Below are 18,442 nucleotides of genomic sequence, written 5' to 3'. Positions count from 1 at the left end.
GTCAAGCATAGAAGACATGCAAAGTATACGTTGTAGGTACATAGTCACAAACGAGCGTGCGCGCACACACACACACACACACACACGTATACACTCTGTATTCATGCACACAGTGCTCTTGACAAGGCTTATTGTTTGTCCTTGACATTTTCATGTGTTTGATGAAAGGCTGGTATGAAAGGACCATGTGTTGACATCACAAATCTTCAAATGTAGAGGGATTTCTTTGTTCCCTCTGTCTTAGCTGACTCAAGGGACTTCTGTGCTCGGGGTGGACTTGTTAATTAACCACACAGCTGTCTGATTAAAGTGCCAGTATATAAATGTGCACACAAAGTGGTAGCTATAGAAGAAGTGAAGGAGCTTCCTACATCTACCCTTCATTAGTATTAAAGCTAATTCTCACTTGGATTTGCCAGACCATACAATCAAATCAGTATATACTGTATATAGTTCTCTCTTCCAATTACTGAGTTACCATTTTCTTTCCCTTGTTGTGCAAAAGGGTTACAAGAGACTTAACATGCATTTTCTATACGGATCCCTTTTAGTGAAGCAGCAGCTGTGGCTCCATGCAGTATGGCATTGCTGTGTGTGAGTGTCTGTAAGCTAGTTTTTTTATGACATTGGTGCATGGTTTTGTTTGTGCACACATCCGTGTATAAATAAAGAATGTTAATTTGATAATTCTGATTATAAACTGGTCTTTTGTGGCTCATGGCTATCTGATAATAGCCTCATAATTACATTGAATTGCCCTTTCATTTCACTTCATTATTCAGGCTGACATCATGTTCATGTTGCCATTTCTCGCTTGGCAAAGGTGCTTATTTTGTCCGAGCCCTCCGGCAGTGACTGGCACATCTCTTCTGTCAAGGTTCATTTAAGTGACCTGATCTAGGCTTGTTGCCATTTTTGTGGCATTTTTTTCGGCATTGTTGCCGTTGCTGTTTCTGGATCAGGCAACATCCTCATTCCTAATCACACCGACAAAGTACAGATTGTCTTGGTTATTTAAAAAAAAAGTAAACAGCATTCACTAAGCACATCACCAGGCCTTTTGAAAGTGCAGACGTAAATGTAAGACTGGTAGTCTTTCTCTCTACGTGTTCAACATGTTCAACGTTATATCACATTTTGGATTAAACGCCAGTGTAAATAAGCCTGGTATACTGAACCCAGTGTGTCTCTTTGTTTTTCTCAGTGCATGTGAAGGCAGGGACGTGTGAGGTGATCGCTGCCCATCGCTGCTGCAACAAGAACAAGATCGAGGAGAGATCTCAGACAGTCAAATGTTCCTGCTTTCCTGGACAGGTCGCTGGCACCACCCATGCTATGCCCTCCTGTGTTGATGGTATGTACTACTGATGGCCTTGTATTTCACGGCAGTATATAAATGTTGAACCTCTATGGAATCAGCACAATAATGGAAGAACGAGCAACTCCAAAATGTATTTTGTGCAGAATAACGCAGTTATAATGACATAAATAATAAAAAAAGAAAAAATGCAAGTTGAATTTCTCTTAGTTATTTTTTAAAAGATGGAATACTTGCATTAATACAACCTCTCCTCTCCTGTCCTCTCCTCTCTGCTCTGTGTAACAGCCTGCCGTTATGTATGATTTTTTGTGAATATGTGTCATGTCACCGTTCTTCTTAGCAGAAATGATCATCACCACACTTATGATTTTGACAGAAATATCACAATTTTAAGCTTCTTTTTGGGTAACCCATGCTCCATTTAAGGACGGTCTGAAAGTTCCTACAGTAATGCCTGTTTTGACAGTTTCTGTCTATGATAAACTGTGTATTTGTACTTGGCGATCTTTCAAAGAAAACATACGTTTTAACGTTCAAACAGTTATGTTTTTATGTCTTTATGTTTATTGTTGAGTATATTTTATGTGTATGACAATGGAGTAAAGCATTAGTTTAGGAAAATAACTAAAGTTTTGCTTTCATTACCGATAGGTGTAAAGATAAACTCTTATATGTGGTCAAACCAGTTCAAAAGTCAGAGGCTTGGATACATAATGGGTTACTCTGAGTGTGACTGTTTTAGTGTGTATCATATGGTGACAGCGGCCAGCATAGATTTTCAGACAGTGTCTCCTAAATGACTTTAATTGTGTTCATCTTAGTAACTTCAATAGTTACGTCAAAAATTAGCAAGAATCACCATCTCAAAGTTGTATTCTTTTGCCAACCAGTCAAGTTGCAATTTACATCTGTGTTTTTCCAGATTCAAATGTTGCCATAACAGAAGGCAATGCTTCAGATATGGATGTTGATGCAAAGAAGCTAGAAATTCTAAAGGCCCAGGATTAGGAATCATCCTTCTGTTTCTGAGTTATGGAAAAGTGTTTTTGCAGACCATTATGATGTCACAGTGAAGCTGACCTTTAACCTTTTGGGTGTAAAATGTCATTACTTCACCATAGCGCATCAATTCTTGAGTAAAGGCTGTTTTGTGAGGTCACAGTGAGTCCAAGTGAACAGTCGTGCCAGATGCACTGTAATGACATTTTCTCCAGATGTTCCTTTTATATCACGTTCATGAGAATGGGATGGAGGTGATGTCACAGTGACCCTCCTGAAATATCGCATTCACAAGAATTGGACAGACGGATGGACAATAAGAAAGAGAAGCTCAAACCCTGTCCCTTTCTCTCATGTCCACACAACAGGCAGATCACGGTGCAGAGCGTGGGTGTGAATGCCAGATTGTCAGATCTGTTCTTTACCATTGAAGGAATAGTCTGACACTGGCCCCCGACCCCGCCGAGCATCAGATTGTTTGATAAGGAAGAGATACACAACCTTATATCCACAGCTTCATTCATGATTCAGTCTTAAACCCCATTATTATCAATATTATTGTATCCTTTGGATCCCCATTAGTCTTCATAGAGATGAAGACTATTCTTCCTGGGGTCCACATTAAATCAAACAATTATTACACAATGACAGCATTTACACAGATAATAACATAACGTCATTCATCCTAACATGATTATAATATATATTAAGTAGTACAAGACATGATTATAAAAAGAGTTACATGATTATAAAAGAGTATACGAGGTAAGCATAAATTGTACCATGATGTTCAGTGCAGATGTATTAATATGCAACTTAACATGATTTCCTATTTTCATAGAAGACTATTGTATTACCTTCTCCACCACCCCAATCTCTTTATTTGTGGGTATTCCAGATTTAACTAAGACCTAATGTACATACAGTCATGGAAAAAAATATTAGACCATTGTTTTCTTCAATTTCTTGTTCATTGTAATGCCTAGTACAACTAAAGGTACATTTTTAGGGACAAAAATAATAACAACAAAAAAAGCTCATAAGTGTTAAATTTAAGAGCTGATATCTAGCCATTTTTCCATTGTTTTCTTGATAATAACCAAAATCATTATTCATTTTATCATTTTATTTGTCCAAACAAATGTACTTTTAGTTGTAGCAGACATTGCATGGACAAATGCAATGAAGAAAACAAGGGTGTTCTAATCATTTTTTTCCATGACAATATATATCTCTGTTAGAAAACAGAGGGATCAGTTTTCCTTGCACAAGCCTTGTTGCAGCCTTAGTTCTATTAGAGCTCACTCACAGAGCAGGACATTTTCTGCCAAATCTAACATTACAACCATTTGCTATTAATGGCCAATTCCCTCACACAAGTATCTCAGACCGAAACATCATTTCTCCTTTCTGGCCGGTCCTGATGCAGTAATTGTCACAATAGTGGCACTCAAAAGTATAGCCAAGTGTTAATATTTCATTATAATATGCTGCATATATCTGTCCATTTTAAACATTTGTTCTGGTGTGTGCTATTCCCTCCTGAAAACCAATATTAAAAAAACTGATATATGACTGAAGTAGACCTTGATTTGACAGTGAAGACACTGATGTCAATACTCTCTTGGCAGTATTTGTGTGTACTGGTAGCCAAAATACTGGAGGTGTTCTTGTACAGTAGCCTCTGAACAGACTCAGACAAATTGAAACCTTACTCCCACTGTCCCCTCTTTCCTGTCCAACATTGTTTCCTGCTTTGTCAATTATGCTTTTGTGATGAATTCAGAGGAATAACAAAGATGATGGATGGCATAAGGTTACATTGTGCACACAAGCAATTCAAAAATAATGAAATGCCTACTTCAGCTTTTACAGATAAACGGTAAAAGGTAAAAGGAGCAAAAATGTGAACTATTCTGAACAGTTAAAGTATTCTGTGCTTCACAACCGGCAAACAACTCCAATAATACATAAAAAAATGAATATATATAACATATGGCTTCTTAACTGAGAGGCAGAAGAGAAATAATGCTCCATGAGGAGGAATTCAGGTGATTCTGCTATTATATTGAGCACTTCAGTCAATGTTATGTGAACATAAAAGGACTCCCATCATGAATCCTTATAGCAAATATTATAATCTGCAGAAAGTGTTATCTTTCTAGAGCTGCTTTGTTAACAGTGAATGAAAGGTTGATTCTGCAGACCCACATGTTTATCTCGACTTTTACACATAAATGGGCTTTGTTTTGCAGTAGTGCAGACATTTCTAGCCTGGAAGATGTACCCATATACCTGGAAAATCCCCCTGGCTACTGTTCCTGTGTCTACAATATCAGAGCATACACCTCCTGCAGCTATGATGAGTGGCACTTGATGGAACCATAGACTGCAGACTATATAAAATGAAAAAACGCGAAAGCACACCTTTAATTACATAGATCTTAAAAATTCACGGTTGAATTACTTAAACCAGTGATTCCCAACAGGGGGGGCCCGACCCCCCAAGGGGGGCGCCAAAGATCCATGGGGGGTTGCGAAGCCCTCTTGATTTTATGGGATGTTATAAATCTAATGTGTTAAATATAGATGAGTCAGCATTTAATTCATTAGTGGGACAAAAACAACTAAATAAGGGCTACATTAAATGTTTCATTTATTTAAATAGAAAGATCACTATAGAAAAGTTTAAAAATAAAGGCTATATCGCAAGAATAAGGACATGTGTAACATCCCTCCTGCAGTATACACAGGTAACCTCACCTATCAGTAACCTCACCTAGCGGTAACCTCACCTAGCAACAGCAACAACTAATGGAAAAATGGCGAAGCGTCAGGGAGACGAAAATGCTGAATAATCTCAAAAAGAAAACCATGAAAGTTACATTGAGTGGACAATGGGGGGGTCGCCAAAGTTTACAATGGTAAAAATGTGGGTCCCTCAAGAAAAAGGTTGGGAACCACTGACTTAAACCACGACACAGGTAACTCACCAGGTCAGAGTTTGTTTAGGCAGCATTGGTTGTCAAAAATTAACAACAAATATCTTATATTTAGTTTTTTTCATGTCTTTAATTAGCATATTTTATTATCAGTGCTGTATTATAAAGCATTGTCTTAAGTAAAAGTATGGAAATAGTGTCATAAAAGTAAATGTCCTGCATCCACTTAAAGGAGCAGTGTGTGGGATTTAGGGGGATCAATTGGCAGAACGTTAATATTTAAAGTTGTTTTCCAATGTACAAACACCTGAAAGAATAATGGTTATGTTTACTTCAAATCTACATACAGAGCAGGCCCTCTCCCCAGAGTTCTCCATGTCCCCCACTATGTTTCTACAGCAGAACTTCTTTTTTTAAAATATTATTTTTTGGGCATTTTACTGCTTTATTTGATAGAGACAGATAGAAAGGGGGAGACAAAGGGGAAGACATGCAGCAAAGGGACCTCAGGCCGGATTCGGCGGTGAGCCACCGCTACGCCCCTACAGCAGAACTTCTTAATCTTTTTTCAGCCAGAGGACCCAATACAAGATACTGTATATTACAGGGAACCGCTCATGTATGGCCCTTGTAGAAAATTTGCGTAGCCTATTTTTTTTTTTACACTTCTTTAGTCCTAAATTAATGAATATTCGCCCCCCGTTCACTTCCATTCTATGAAAGCTAAGAGGGAAATAAGACATTCACTTCGGGCTGCAAGGCATATTTGCATTAAATGCAGTTCAAGTTTGATGAACTCTGACCAGCAATGATGTAATAGTAACTCACCTGCACTAACGCATGTGTGACCATAACCTTCAAAAGATACTATAAATGTTTTCCGATCAAGATATTAAGATTACGATGAAGATATTTCCTTGTGAGTCCCACAACAGGGACATTTTCAACCTCTGCATTTAACCCATACTTTACACTTTACACCAGTGGGCAGCACATTACTGCACCTGGGGAGCAGTTGGGGTTAGGTACTCAACATAACTTTACCATTAAACATATTTGCAGATCTCACAAACAGAGGCCTATCACCCAGGAGAACAGGGTTTGTGTCCCATATGAAAAAAAAAGTACACGATTTTTAATGTAACTTACGTTTTTTACGCCTCTTGCGGTAGTCACGCCACCCTCGTAACTACTTCACTTCCAGCATTTACGTACATTTATCTACTGTTTAAACTGTCTTTTATAACGCCTAACCAGGAAGTTTTTTACCCTAAACCTGGGACAGTGGTTTTATGGCCTACATTTTTTTTTTTGTTTTACAAACCATAGGTGTATGTATAATAATGTGTGTGCTATTTGTTAGAACGCTCAGCTGTACTGCGAGCCGCTTTTGACAAACACTCAAATGTGTCGTTGTTAGTGGTATTGACAAACGGTCTATTATGTCGTTTACGTTGCAGATGTTGTTGCACTTCTAGATGCCACAAAATCCTACACACTGCTCCTTTAAGTACAAAAATATACTACAAGTATCAAAAGGAAAAGTTTGTGTTATTTCAGTCTGATGCATCAATGAGTAAACACTACTTAAATGTTATAGCTGGTTTAGGTAACAAAGCATCATATTTATATGCATTGGTCACATACTTATTGACTGATTAATATTTAATATAGTAGCTACCTATCAGATAAATGTTATATAGTATAATAGCATAAAATAATGACAAGAACCTCAAAATGCACCTTGAAAAGTTACTTACATTAAGTACAGAACTTAGAGGAAATAAGCGACATCCTACCACTGATTATTAGTATTAGGTATTCATTTTTTTATACAATTGAATTCTAATAGAGTGTACTGTAGGTGCTCAAGGCTCTCTCCACTTAAAAAGGGTTTATTAACCATAAAACTTTTAAATTGCTTGTGGGTATAACATCAATATTAAGCTGACACATATTCTGACAGACCACTTAATGACAACGTGATGAAAGTCCGTCTGAGCTTTGTGTACTGGGATTTCTCTACTCAAAGTGACTACCATCTGAAATATGTGATTATGAAAAAAAATTCTCTGGTTTTCTGGAGCTATTGCAAAGCTGGGCTGTTAAAAAAAATCTCTCTCAGAAGTGTCACTTATCACCTCTGAGTTGTGTCACTGGATAGTATGGAAATAATTAGTAACTGAGTTAGAGTGACAATTACTTAATGTTAAACATGTGATTATTGTTGACTGTGACACACATTCAGAGTGACAGATGAAGAAAGGTTATTCATAAGAGCACTCTTCATTTTTTCAGCTGTTACTGTGGGGAGTGTTCTTTTGTTGCTTTCTTCTTTGTGATGATATTTAATCATCTTCTTGTTCTTGGCGTGTCTGGTCTTTCTAAGCCTTTTTATCTTTTGTGTTTGCTGAAGGCACTTTATCAATTCATTTTTATCTGATTTGACGTGTTGTGAACAAATCTACTCTAAACCCTTAAAGATCACAACATATCCCAGCTGTATCATGCATTTCTTGTCTCCTGTCTTGTCCTTTTTGTTTTCCCCTACATGAATTGGAAATATATAAATGATCCCTTATGTGCTGATTAAATTCACATGACTCTAGTGCCCATGCATTCAGTAATAATCTGCATTTTTTTCTCCAAGGAGAACATCTTTTTATTACCTAAAGAAATAAATTCTATTTTATATTCCTCTCATAGTTAATTAGAGTTTTGATATGAAACAAGATGAATTATTCATTAAGAAAAAATATGATAAACTGTCATATATTTAAAATTTTTTTATAAAATATTATAAAATATTTCAAAAAGATGGTTATAAAATACATTTCAATATGCACATTTCAAAAACCTGAAACATGGAAAAATAAATATTCATATTTACTTGGCTGAGGTAAAAATGTGAGTCAGCACCAGACCTGTGTGATAAATCGCAACATATATGAGGCTTGTGACTTAAACAACTAAAGCTTCTTCTTCACGGAAGAAATGCAAAGTGTAACGATGTAAACAGAATCAACTTATTTCTAGAGCCTGACAGATATATCGGCTGACGGATATTATCGGCCGATATTGGCCTTTTGGTATCGCTGTATTTGTTGTCCGATATGTGCGATTATGAAAACGTTTTTACACAATATATAATGCAGAAAATCTTACTTGGCATGATTTAGAAATAGTAAAATTCCTTTTTTTTTTTACATTTAAACAGTCAGCGACTGACGACAATGATATTTATTTAGCTATTTATTCTATTTCTTTTTCTAAATGTAATAATGTATACCAATGTTATATATTATTTAATAGGGTTTTATGTTTGAGAAAGTAGCTCTCTGGGTACATTTGCAGAGTGGTGAAAAATCAGTGCACAATCCACATAAAAAAGGTCAAGATCAAAAAATTAATATGCCGGTCAGATATTAATTATTGATCAATTTCCCCCCTCTATAATCAGTACTGTCTCAAAAATCCCATATCGCTTGGCCTCTACTTATTAGCTCTGACTTCATCATTGCACCTTCTTCTCCTGCAATGGTTTTATGGCATTCAGCTTGAGAATTAGTGCTACCAACTGTTTTGATGCACCCAACACAGGCAGTGGATGGAAAACACTGAGACATTTGGATGTAAACTTGGCCAAGGAAAGCTTAGAATTAAACTCTCAAATACCCGGTCTGGAAACACATGAAAGCACTGAATAAAAACACACCCTCAGTCGCTGAGTCACGTCTTTACCAAACTAAATATTTGACGCTTTCTCCCCCCCCTCAGCCTCCATTGTAGCCCAGAAGTGGTGGTGTCAGATGCAGCCGTGTATGGATGGTGAGGAGTGTAAGGTTCTCCCAGACCTCACAGGATGGAGCTGCAGCACAGGCAACAAAGTCAAGACCACAAAGGTTGGTGTTCACACAATCTCTCTGTAATATCTCTATTCCCCTCTCTGTCACACACAAACACTCCTCTCATCCCTCTTCCACATACATGCATGCACACACACGCTCAGACCCACCACCGAGTGACCCACTTCTACCTCCGTTGTGTTACATCTCTGTCTTCTCTCTGTCTTATCTCCATCCCCTATTCCTTTTTTTCTCTTTTCCCTCCATATCGTTCTTTTTTCTCACCCAATTTCTCTCTCTTTACTTTCTCATCCCGCCCATCTTGGACCTAACATCAAACACTCTCTGAAGAAAAACAAGGCCAACAGGAACAAGGCAAATAACACACACAAACACATACACACACTCAGGGAGAGAGAACATCACAATTCCCTTCACTCCCACTTGCCCTGCTTCCCTGCGTCTGACTGGCATGCCATCTGACTCGATACAAAAACAACTCACCACAGCGGATACACTAGAGTGGTAATTGTCCTCGGATAGTTTTTACGCTCCGGTTCGCCCATAATACAGTATGTGCAGTTTGTGAATGTGTTTGCCCTTCTTGTATTTCCTCAGTTTTCACGTGCTGTCTATGTGTGTGCGTTGATGCACATTCTATATCTTTTTCTGCTGAGCCCGCAGCCCCGGCACCTGTTGGCTTCTCTTCCGTGCCTCGACCTGAGCAGACTCTTAGCTGTCTGTCATAGGAGGGAATTTGTGCGAGACTCACCTCTTGTCACTATACGCTTCTGTTTCTAACCTCCATCCTTCTCTCTGCCTTCTCATCTTCCATTATTCATGGCTGGGTGCAGACCTTTGTTTTCTGCCTAAATAATTGATTGAAGGCGTGGCCAGAAGAGGGAGAGTGCATCTCCTTGGGAAAAAGAGATGGATAAGTAAAGCTTAAGACACATGTGTGCTCCTCTCTCCTTCCCACTCTCTCTTTCTTTAAAACACTCGGAGACAGTCTCCTATACACCTGGCTGATTAAGAATTCCTTCGCTACTTTTTTTTCGGCTCTCACCTCTCACCTAGCAAAGTGGATCTCACACCCTCAAGTTACACTCTTCCCTTCTCAACAGCCTCTCCTCTTATTTTCACCCTGAAATAGTTTTCTGCTGCGCTGGCTTAGGCTTAAATTTGTGTTCGGCTGCTCATAAGTGTTACTGAACTTTCCAAATTCCCTGCTCACATCACAGCAAGATAGAGACAAGGAGATGGGGACAGAAAATGATAGAGAGGTCTTGGAGTATGTAAATGGCATAATTGAAAAGAGAGACACACAAGGGTTGATCAGATAAGATGATGTAATTTCTGAATATGTGAGTGCTGTTCAAAAGTTGATTCATATATCTGATCTCATGCATTTAGTTTTATCAACCCGAAAGAGCGCATTTATAATTTCCTGAACAAGATCAAAGCAAACTAGTTTCTGCCACGCATCGCTTTATCCTTGACTCTGTCGTAGTTTAAAGGAGCACAAATATTTGCTGTCTCTTGCATTCAGGTCTTTGATCAATGATCTGTGTGAGTTTGAGTGTGTGTGTGTGTGTGTGTACACTGTGTGAGCTGATGTGTTTGCCTGATGATGAAAAGAGTGATTTTCCCCCCCTCCTCTGGTGTGGTGCGATGGGGTCAAGACGCGCAGGCTTCCAGATCAATGGCATCGAACGTTCTCTTATAGTCCCATTAACACCAGCTCGTAAATTGAAATTGACGATGGAGTGAGAGAGGATGAGAAAGAGAGCGAGAGAGAAGCAAAAGGGAAGAAAGAGGCGGGGTGAGATGGGTGAGGAAGAAAAAATAACATGCGGAACGTGAAAAGTACAAGCTGAAGGCAGAGGTGATAGGTAGATTAAAGAATAAAGAAAACACATGACTGTTGGAAGTGGTCAGCTGACGGGGAGCTAATGCTTGTGTCTGGGTACACAGAGCAGGCAAGAACACAAAAGAGGGTTTGGCACTCTCCATCCATCCCTGGCTAGGAGCAGAGGAGAGGAGGAGAGGAGGAGGGCAGAGGGAGGAGAGAGGGAGGGGATGGAAGACAGCTCGATCAATGCCAAATAATATCATATGGATGAGCAGACAGACACGGCTGGGTTGCCAAACCACTCAGCTGTCATATACGGCGAGGCAAGGCAAGTTGCGTTGCGTAAATGCACACACAGTCATATACACACATTAACAAACAAATGACAAGGTCTATATTTCACTTCCTATACAGAAAGCTTACATCAACACTAAACCGATGTGGCAGGCTACATGCACCATCAACCTCTTTAGACAAAATATTCTGGAACAACTTTCTCTTTGATAGAAACAAACTCGAGCCAGGCTGAAATGGGATTCTTGAGGCCGATACCAACACCTATTTTAGAAGGGAAAAATCCACCGATATGGCAGCCAGTAATTGTGAATTTTTGAGCTGCAATGAAAACAGACTTTTTCTATGTGGACTGTGCACTGTAATGTATTGCATTGTCAACCAATTGTTAAAATGAACAGTGAGGAAATAAGGAATAAAGAAAAAAATAGAATAAATAGCTAAATAAACATCTGAACTGAATGTTCAGCATCAATAAATTGCTGACCATTTAAAAAGAGAATAAATACAAAATAAAATAAATAGTTTAATAAACATCAGAACTGAATGGACAGCATCAATCAATTGCCGACCACTAAATAAAGAATACATAAATCAAAAATAGAATAAATAATGAAATAAACATCAGATCTGAATGTTCAGCATCAATCAATTACTGACCATTTAAAAAAAGAATAGATAAAATAAAATAGAAATGTATTACACCATTTCTAAATCACCTGAAAAAAAAAGGTTTTCAAATCACTGCATATCAGAAAACTGCAAGACCAAATTTTTTTATTTATTACTAATTTCTCATTATTATTCTCAAAGGCAATATAGCCTTACTTATTACTCCCTGCCACCAGTATTTCGCTACATATCTTGTTCTATTACTTCGCCATTATACTCCACATGTGGTAAATGGCACCCTTTTTCCTCGAAATTCATTTCAGCCACACGCTTCATTAATTCCTCGTTTCTTAGTTTTCTGCCTATGATTAAAATCCAGTTTTGGTTGTTTAGTCATTTTAGAGCTACATTCACAGGTGGGTTGTAACTTTATTTCCATGAGCTTCATGTCCTTGTGCTGTCGTAGTAGGTGTTTCAGAATATTTTAGGTCATGTTTGACACAGTGGAAAGAGTCTGAATGAAAGTGTTGAATCTGGGGATGTAGTTGAATTCTTGGATTTCAAATCAGTAGAGGGTTGACATCAAAAGTATGGTTGTAATGATTTTTTCTTTCTTTTTTGGGGGACAACTTTAATACTTAATGGGGCGGCTGTGGCTCAGTTGGTAGATTGATCGGAAGGTCATTGGTTCGATCCCTGACCATGGCAGCCTACATGTCGAAGCATCCTTGGGCAAGATGCTGAACCCCAAATGGCTCCCGATGCTGCGTTCGGTGTGTGAATGAATTCCCAATAGTGGCAGGTGGCACCATTGTAGGATAGCCTCGGCCACCAGTATGAATGTGTGAATGAGCGCAGTCTGTAGTGTAAAGCACTTTGGATAAAAGAGCTATATAAGTGCAGTCCATTTACCATTTAATACTAATGCTGCCTTATTTGTATTTAGTTACATGATTTTCTGGGAAAAGTAATATTATAACCGTGGTGTGTTGCTGTAATTTCAAGCAGTTTCTTCATTATCAAAGAAAAATAAATCAGATCAAACAATTTAAATAATGGCTTTTCATAATCTGTGACTAAGTGATTGGTAAAGAATGTGTATACTGTAGGAGTGAGGGAGAAATTTGCTTTGTGGCCATCTGAGCAGCCACTGGTGAGGGCAGTTAAAGCTTGTGGAATAAGCAATAGAAAATATGGCCCTCATGGGCCTAAAATGGCCCAGAGAGATGACCCTTAAGCACTGTTTTTGTTCTTTGTAAATTGAGATCTTAACTACCTAAATCCACTTTCTAATTGGGCACAGAAACTGCTACCTACAGGCATATTTAAACAGGCAAGGGGATGAACACCTAAAGGGACTTTGAAGCACCTTAAAGCAGAGCAGCCACAGAGATGCAGCGGCGTGTGTGTATAGTGAACTGGCGTGACAACAAACGCCTGCAGACTCTTTGATCAGGCACAGGAGTAGATGCCTAAAGGCAATGGGATCAGGCCCAGGAAGGGTGGCCTGGAGCCATTGAGAGCAGATACAGTAGAACAGTTTCAGCTGCCAGCCTGGAGGAAACGCTCCTCTGAGCTCTCTCAGTGATGGCTGGCCTTCACACTTTGTTAGCTGGCACCTGCGTCTGACAAAAGACATAGTACCTCGAGAGAAAATACAGAGGGGATGGTCTGTGTTGGAGCAAAGAGGGGATGCCACTGGGAAACACAATGAGAAAGAAAGGCACGCAGGAAAACAGAAGAATAGACTTCTGGTCTATTACATGCCCGAGCACTGGCAGTTATACAGCAATTTGTGTCTGTTTGGTTGTTGGCTGGTTGAAAATGTCTCCTAATAGCTTGAAATAAACCAAAAGTGAGTGCATGAGCAAAGAAAATGGAAAGATGGATAGTCGAGATAAAGAGACCATGTGATTAGAGCAGCCGTCTCGACAAACAGACGAAATGACATGGCAGTGGGCCAGGCGCTGAGAGTGAGGCATTGTGGGCCAACTGCCATAATTCAAGCCGTGTCTTGTTTAGTCTCTTGCCAGGAGAGACGGAGACCATGCTCGCCACGTTGTCCGTGCTCCACCAACAAGAATCACTTCCCATTATTTCCAACTAGCGGGCCGTGCAGCACAGCACTGCATCATTTCAAACCTTCAGCTGACATGTTCTTCCAGAATTGGCTTTGTACTGTATTCTGTGACCTTTTCTGTTTCAGACTTCCTCATAACTTTTTTTAGAGACTGCTTTCAGTGACCCACTTTCTTTTCTCCCTGTTTCAGGTGACCCGATAGTCCTGCCCATCTCAAGAAGAGCAGAAATCACGGTGGAGTTACTTACACAGCACAATGGACCTATCAGTGGTGAGGAAATGCGCTTGGACGGACTTCTATGAGGGACCAGTAATTGTTTCATTTTTCTGAGGATATCAAAGATGTGAAGGCTGAAGAGACAGGACTCTAACACCGTCTTCCATCACCTTAAACACAACTGAGTGTCCTTGGTCCTCAACCGCAGAGGACTGCATCTCCCACAATCCTTTACTGCTACTACAAACAACAACTTCAAAAAGTGAACTATGATCTAAACAGCACTTAATTAGATGACAAAAAAACAACTTTCTTTACAACAATCTGTATTCTTCATCTCTCTTTATGGCTTAGTTGTGTTCCATACTGGGATTAACGGGGATCTGGATTTTAGACAGCTACCTGCATTACAAATGTCACAACAAAAAGAGGGGTGGGGATACAGAATGGCTGTCTCATGTAGTCGGGTTGACACATTTAAATTTAACTGTGCCACATACTGTATGACACACTTGATGCTGTCAAAATGTTTCTCAGAAATTAAACGGAACCTTTTTTTTTTTTCAGATTTCACCTCCTAAGAATATTTTACCTTGAATAGTTTGTGGCTTACCACATGCCATTTTTTAAAATGGGGAGACAGTTTGTCAGTCTTCTTTTTTCTTTTGTTTTTTGACAAAGGACAAAATCCTTTCGGGGTGACTGAGGTTAGACTAATACCAAGTAGATGTTATGGTATATTGAAACATGTAAACGTGTAAAAAATGGTCCATGGAATCAACGGGGCTAAAAATAAATTGACGCTCTAATGGTTTTAATATCTGTGTTTTTAAACGCCTGTTAACCGCTATTGAGTACATGTGTCAGTATTATATGAAATGAATAAAACCTTTCAAAAGAAAAGATACATTTCTGCATTTTGTTTTCAACCCTTTATGAAGATTCAGCTGAATTTTAAAGGTCCATAGAGCTGCATTGTTTCACAGTGGATGCTTGGAGCTGTAAGCATTATTGACAACATCAGCGTGAATTAATTTCCAAGAAACGTTGAAGTGACAGGAAACTCAGAATCATGAATTTGTAACTACTGGTGTTATTATGTTGGCTCCAAGAAATGTCATCAATAACTGGTAATTGCTTTCCTGTTATTTTTTAAATCCAATTTAATCATCTTTATTTCCTGCTTCAAAAAAACAGCTCTGAGCACCGCTCCTAAGCTCCAAAGCTCCAAAGAGACCAGTTCTTACTTGGCCGTTTGCTGAAATATGTGAAGTCAATGATGGAAGGACTATTACGGGAAAAACCTGGACATTTGGCAGGAGTTTTCTCAGCCGAAATCCCAAGCAGGTGAGAAAGTAAAAAGGATGTATGCAGCCAAGACTCAGAAAACAGACTCAGCTGGTAAACAACATTTAGTGCAGGATGCTGAGATTCTATTTTTGGCATCTTAAGTAGCTCGATCAACAGGTGAGTTTTTTGGCAGTGATAATATTATTACCAACACACAATGTACAGCCGAAGCTTTGGGCTAATGAGTTAATATTAAACAGATGCCACCTGTGTTTGTTGTTCTGTGGTGGCCTGACTTTGTTTTTTAGATACGATGCAACCATATTGGCTTAAATTTGTCTCATTAATACCTGTAAAAGCACAGAGGGTGATCTACGGATAGTCCTTGATTTGCACATGTGTTTTGCTATCCACAAATACAAAATTTTAATTTGTAACTTATATTTTGTTTTTTACAAATAAGTGTGTATTTGTAAATATATTATGTATTTGTAAATACTCAATTTTTATTTGTAAAAACAAAAAAGCCATTTGTAAAACTGAAAATTCTGTTTGTGAAGTGTGACTCTGCATTTGTGAATCATCACTCACACACACGCATCTCTTTCCTCAAAGATGCATTTTTGAGACGTTCTTGTCGAGAGAATCCACAAACAGCTCGTGATTCACAAATGGCCCGCCCTCCTCAACCAGTAGGTGGCAGTGTTGTTATATGCATTAATGGCGCTATGATTTGGATTCTGCTTAACTTTCGATTTTGCAGTAAAGCCATGGCTGAAGATGGTACATAAGTAAAACTATTTTTCCTTGGCCTACATTACATTAGCACCTATACCGTGAAAATAAAATGAAAACAATGATAACACTATCGCGACTGTGCCCGCTTGGTTAAACGTTTAATTACCCTGCACAGCCAACGCAACAGAGCAAATGCATTTAAGAGCCAAACATTTCTTGTTCAGCATTCGATTGTACTTCATCATACTCTAAAGAGTTGGCTGTGTATATTTTCTGGTGCATGCATATTATTTGAAGCCAGTTTTTTATGAGTCAAAATTAGCATCCCAATTAACAGTGAAAGCGAATTAACAATGCACCTTGCTAACCAAGCTACCTCACTCCTCCCCAGCTTTACCCTCTCGTCCAAATACAGTGACTTCTGGTTCCAAAAAATAAGATTATGTCTTACAATTTTTTTAATGGTTATACTATGTTTTGCGTAGTTGTGTATCAGCCATCATGAGCCAGGTATATAATACTGAGGTATAAAATCGGGAAAAGAAGATCAGATGAAGATGGTATAAATATATTTCCTTGCCAGTACAAATTTCCTCGCATACAGTTCAAGTGGACGAAGCAGTGATGCACTAAAACCTGATGCAAATGCTAAGACTCTACCACAGCTCTCAGTCACTGCAAACAGTATGATGGGTCGACATTGAATGATCGCTGGAACATGGCTTGAGTGCCTTGTGTGAAGTCAGAAACACTGTGCACTGAACTTCCAGTCAGGTTATGTGTACTGTATATATATTCTGCCCTTATTTCTCAATTTCCCATTCCTTCTCTCTGTGCAAGTCATCAAATTTGACAAGAAGATGAGAAATTTTACTCAGTCACAACCCAGGAGAGACAAGTACTGTCAGTAAGTATTACAGTAAGATACGGTTGATGGTGGGTCTAAATATAGAACCATTCAAAGACAGAACAGTATGATGTGGAAACATCGAATGGAAACAGCAGGATGTACTGTACTGTACACATGTAGCTTCCAGTGAGAGATGCTGAGTGGCAGGATGCCTTTGTTGTAAACCTGATGATGAAGGAGATGGGCTGAGGATGAGAAAGTTGCAAACAAAATGTTGGGTTTGAAGCTGTGGACATCTATCTCCTTTCTCCATGACACACATCCTCTATCTGTGTTGTGTTGCATTAAAGCTGCCTTTCTCTAAAACGCTTTTCTGATTTGGCTAATCTCCCAGTGGATCCTCTCAGGGGCTGCGGCCTTCCACTGAGCCTCAGTCATTCTGCTTGTGTGTGTGTGTGTGTGTGTGTGTGTGTGTGTGCGTGTGCGTGTGTGTGTGTTTCATGGCCTGGGCTCTTTCTGAGCTTCAACGCATCGTTAGTGCATGTCATTAAAAGATTACAGAGAATAAACCCACATACAGATTCTCACACATACACGCACAAGAGGCGAGAAACAGGAACTGAGCATGGAACAGACGGCTATAATTACACAGAGAAAAATGTGTGAAAGGGTTTTGACATCGGAATATGACAGCCTCAAATTTTGAGTATTCTTGTTAACTGCCTGCAAGGTGTTTCTCAAGCTGCGCGTGAATCCAATCATGAGTCAACCATGTGAGGCTTGTTGAAATTCTTCCTCAGCAGCCTTAATACCAACCCACTCTCACGTGCTTACACAAAATACTTAACACAGGTGCCGAGACGAGGTATCAGGTGTAGCTCCAACAGTCTCACCCGTATCTGTCTGGCAGTTCGGATCATCAACAGTGCTGCTGAGAATTAATTTAGTTATTTGTGGCTTTACTCTGAATATCCAGACGATGCAGAGATTAGTCAGTATGCACTCTGGTTAGCAGTGCTAACAACAGATGCCGTAGCAGATGCCACATCCGGCCAAACGAGGAGATAGGCTATCCATCTATGCTGACAAATGACTACTAGGACGATGATTATAACGAAGGTGACGCATCGAGGGTTTAATGTCATGCACAAACATGCTTAACCGTGTCTGTGTGTTTGCAGGGAGTGGAAGTGAAACCGTAGCTATCGGGTTCTTAACAATATGTTACATTGCTAGCTCCATATGTCTAATAATGACATCCAATATTGTTGTTTATTTAATAATTCTGTTTCATAGCAGTCTTTAACACCATTTCCCATATGCCCTACAGCTTTAGGGGTGACATGTCTATCATAACAGAAGGATAAAGGGAGGAAATGCTGATTAAGCTTCAATGTTTTAT

General features: G+C 39.1%; 1 protein-coding gene across 1 annotated transcript in view; it reads left to right on the top strand.

Annotated features, from left to right (window-relative positions):
- The window catches only part of LOC131972196 (chemokine-like protein TAFA-2), a 90,015-nt gene extending 74,956 nt beyond the window's left edge, over positions 1-15,059 (top strand). The window contains exons 3-5 of the mRNA XM_059333982.1: positions 1,205-1,354; positions 9,040-9,164; positions 14,136-15,059. Coding sequence (XP_059189965.1) covers positions 1,205-1,354; positions 9,040-9,164; positions 14,136-14,147 — 287 coding nt within the window. The 3' untranslated portion in view covers positions 14,148-15,059. The remainder of the gene's footprint in view (positions 1-1,204; positions 1,355-9,039; positions 9,165-14,135) is intronic.
- Positions 15,060-18,442: the final 3,383 nt, after the last annotated feature.

Source organism: Centropristis striata, chromosome 5, assembly GCF_030273125.1.
Source record: "Centropristis striata isolate RG_2023a ecotype Rhode Island chromosome 5, C.striata_1.0, whole genome shotgun sequence".
NCBI classification, from domain to species: Eukaryota; Metazoa; Chordata; class Actinopteri; order Perciformes; family Serranidae; genus Centropristis; species Centropristis striata.
This window is presented reverse-complemented; position numbering and strand designations above follow the sequence as displayed.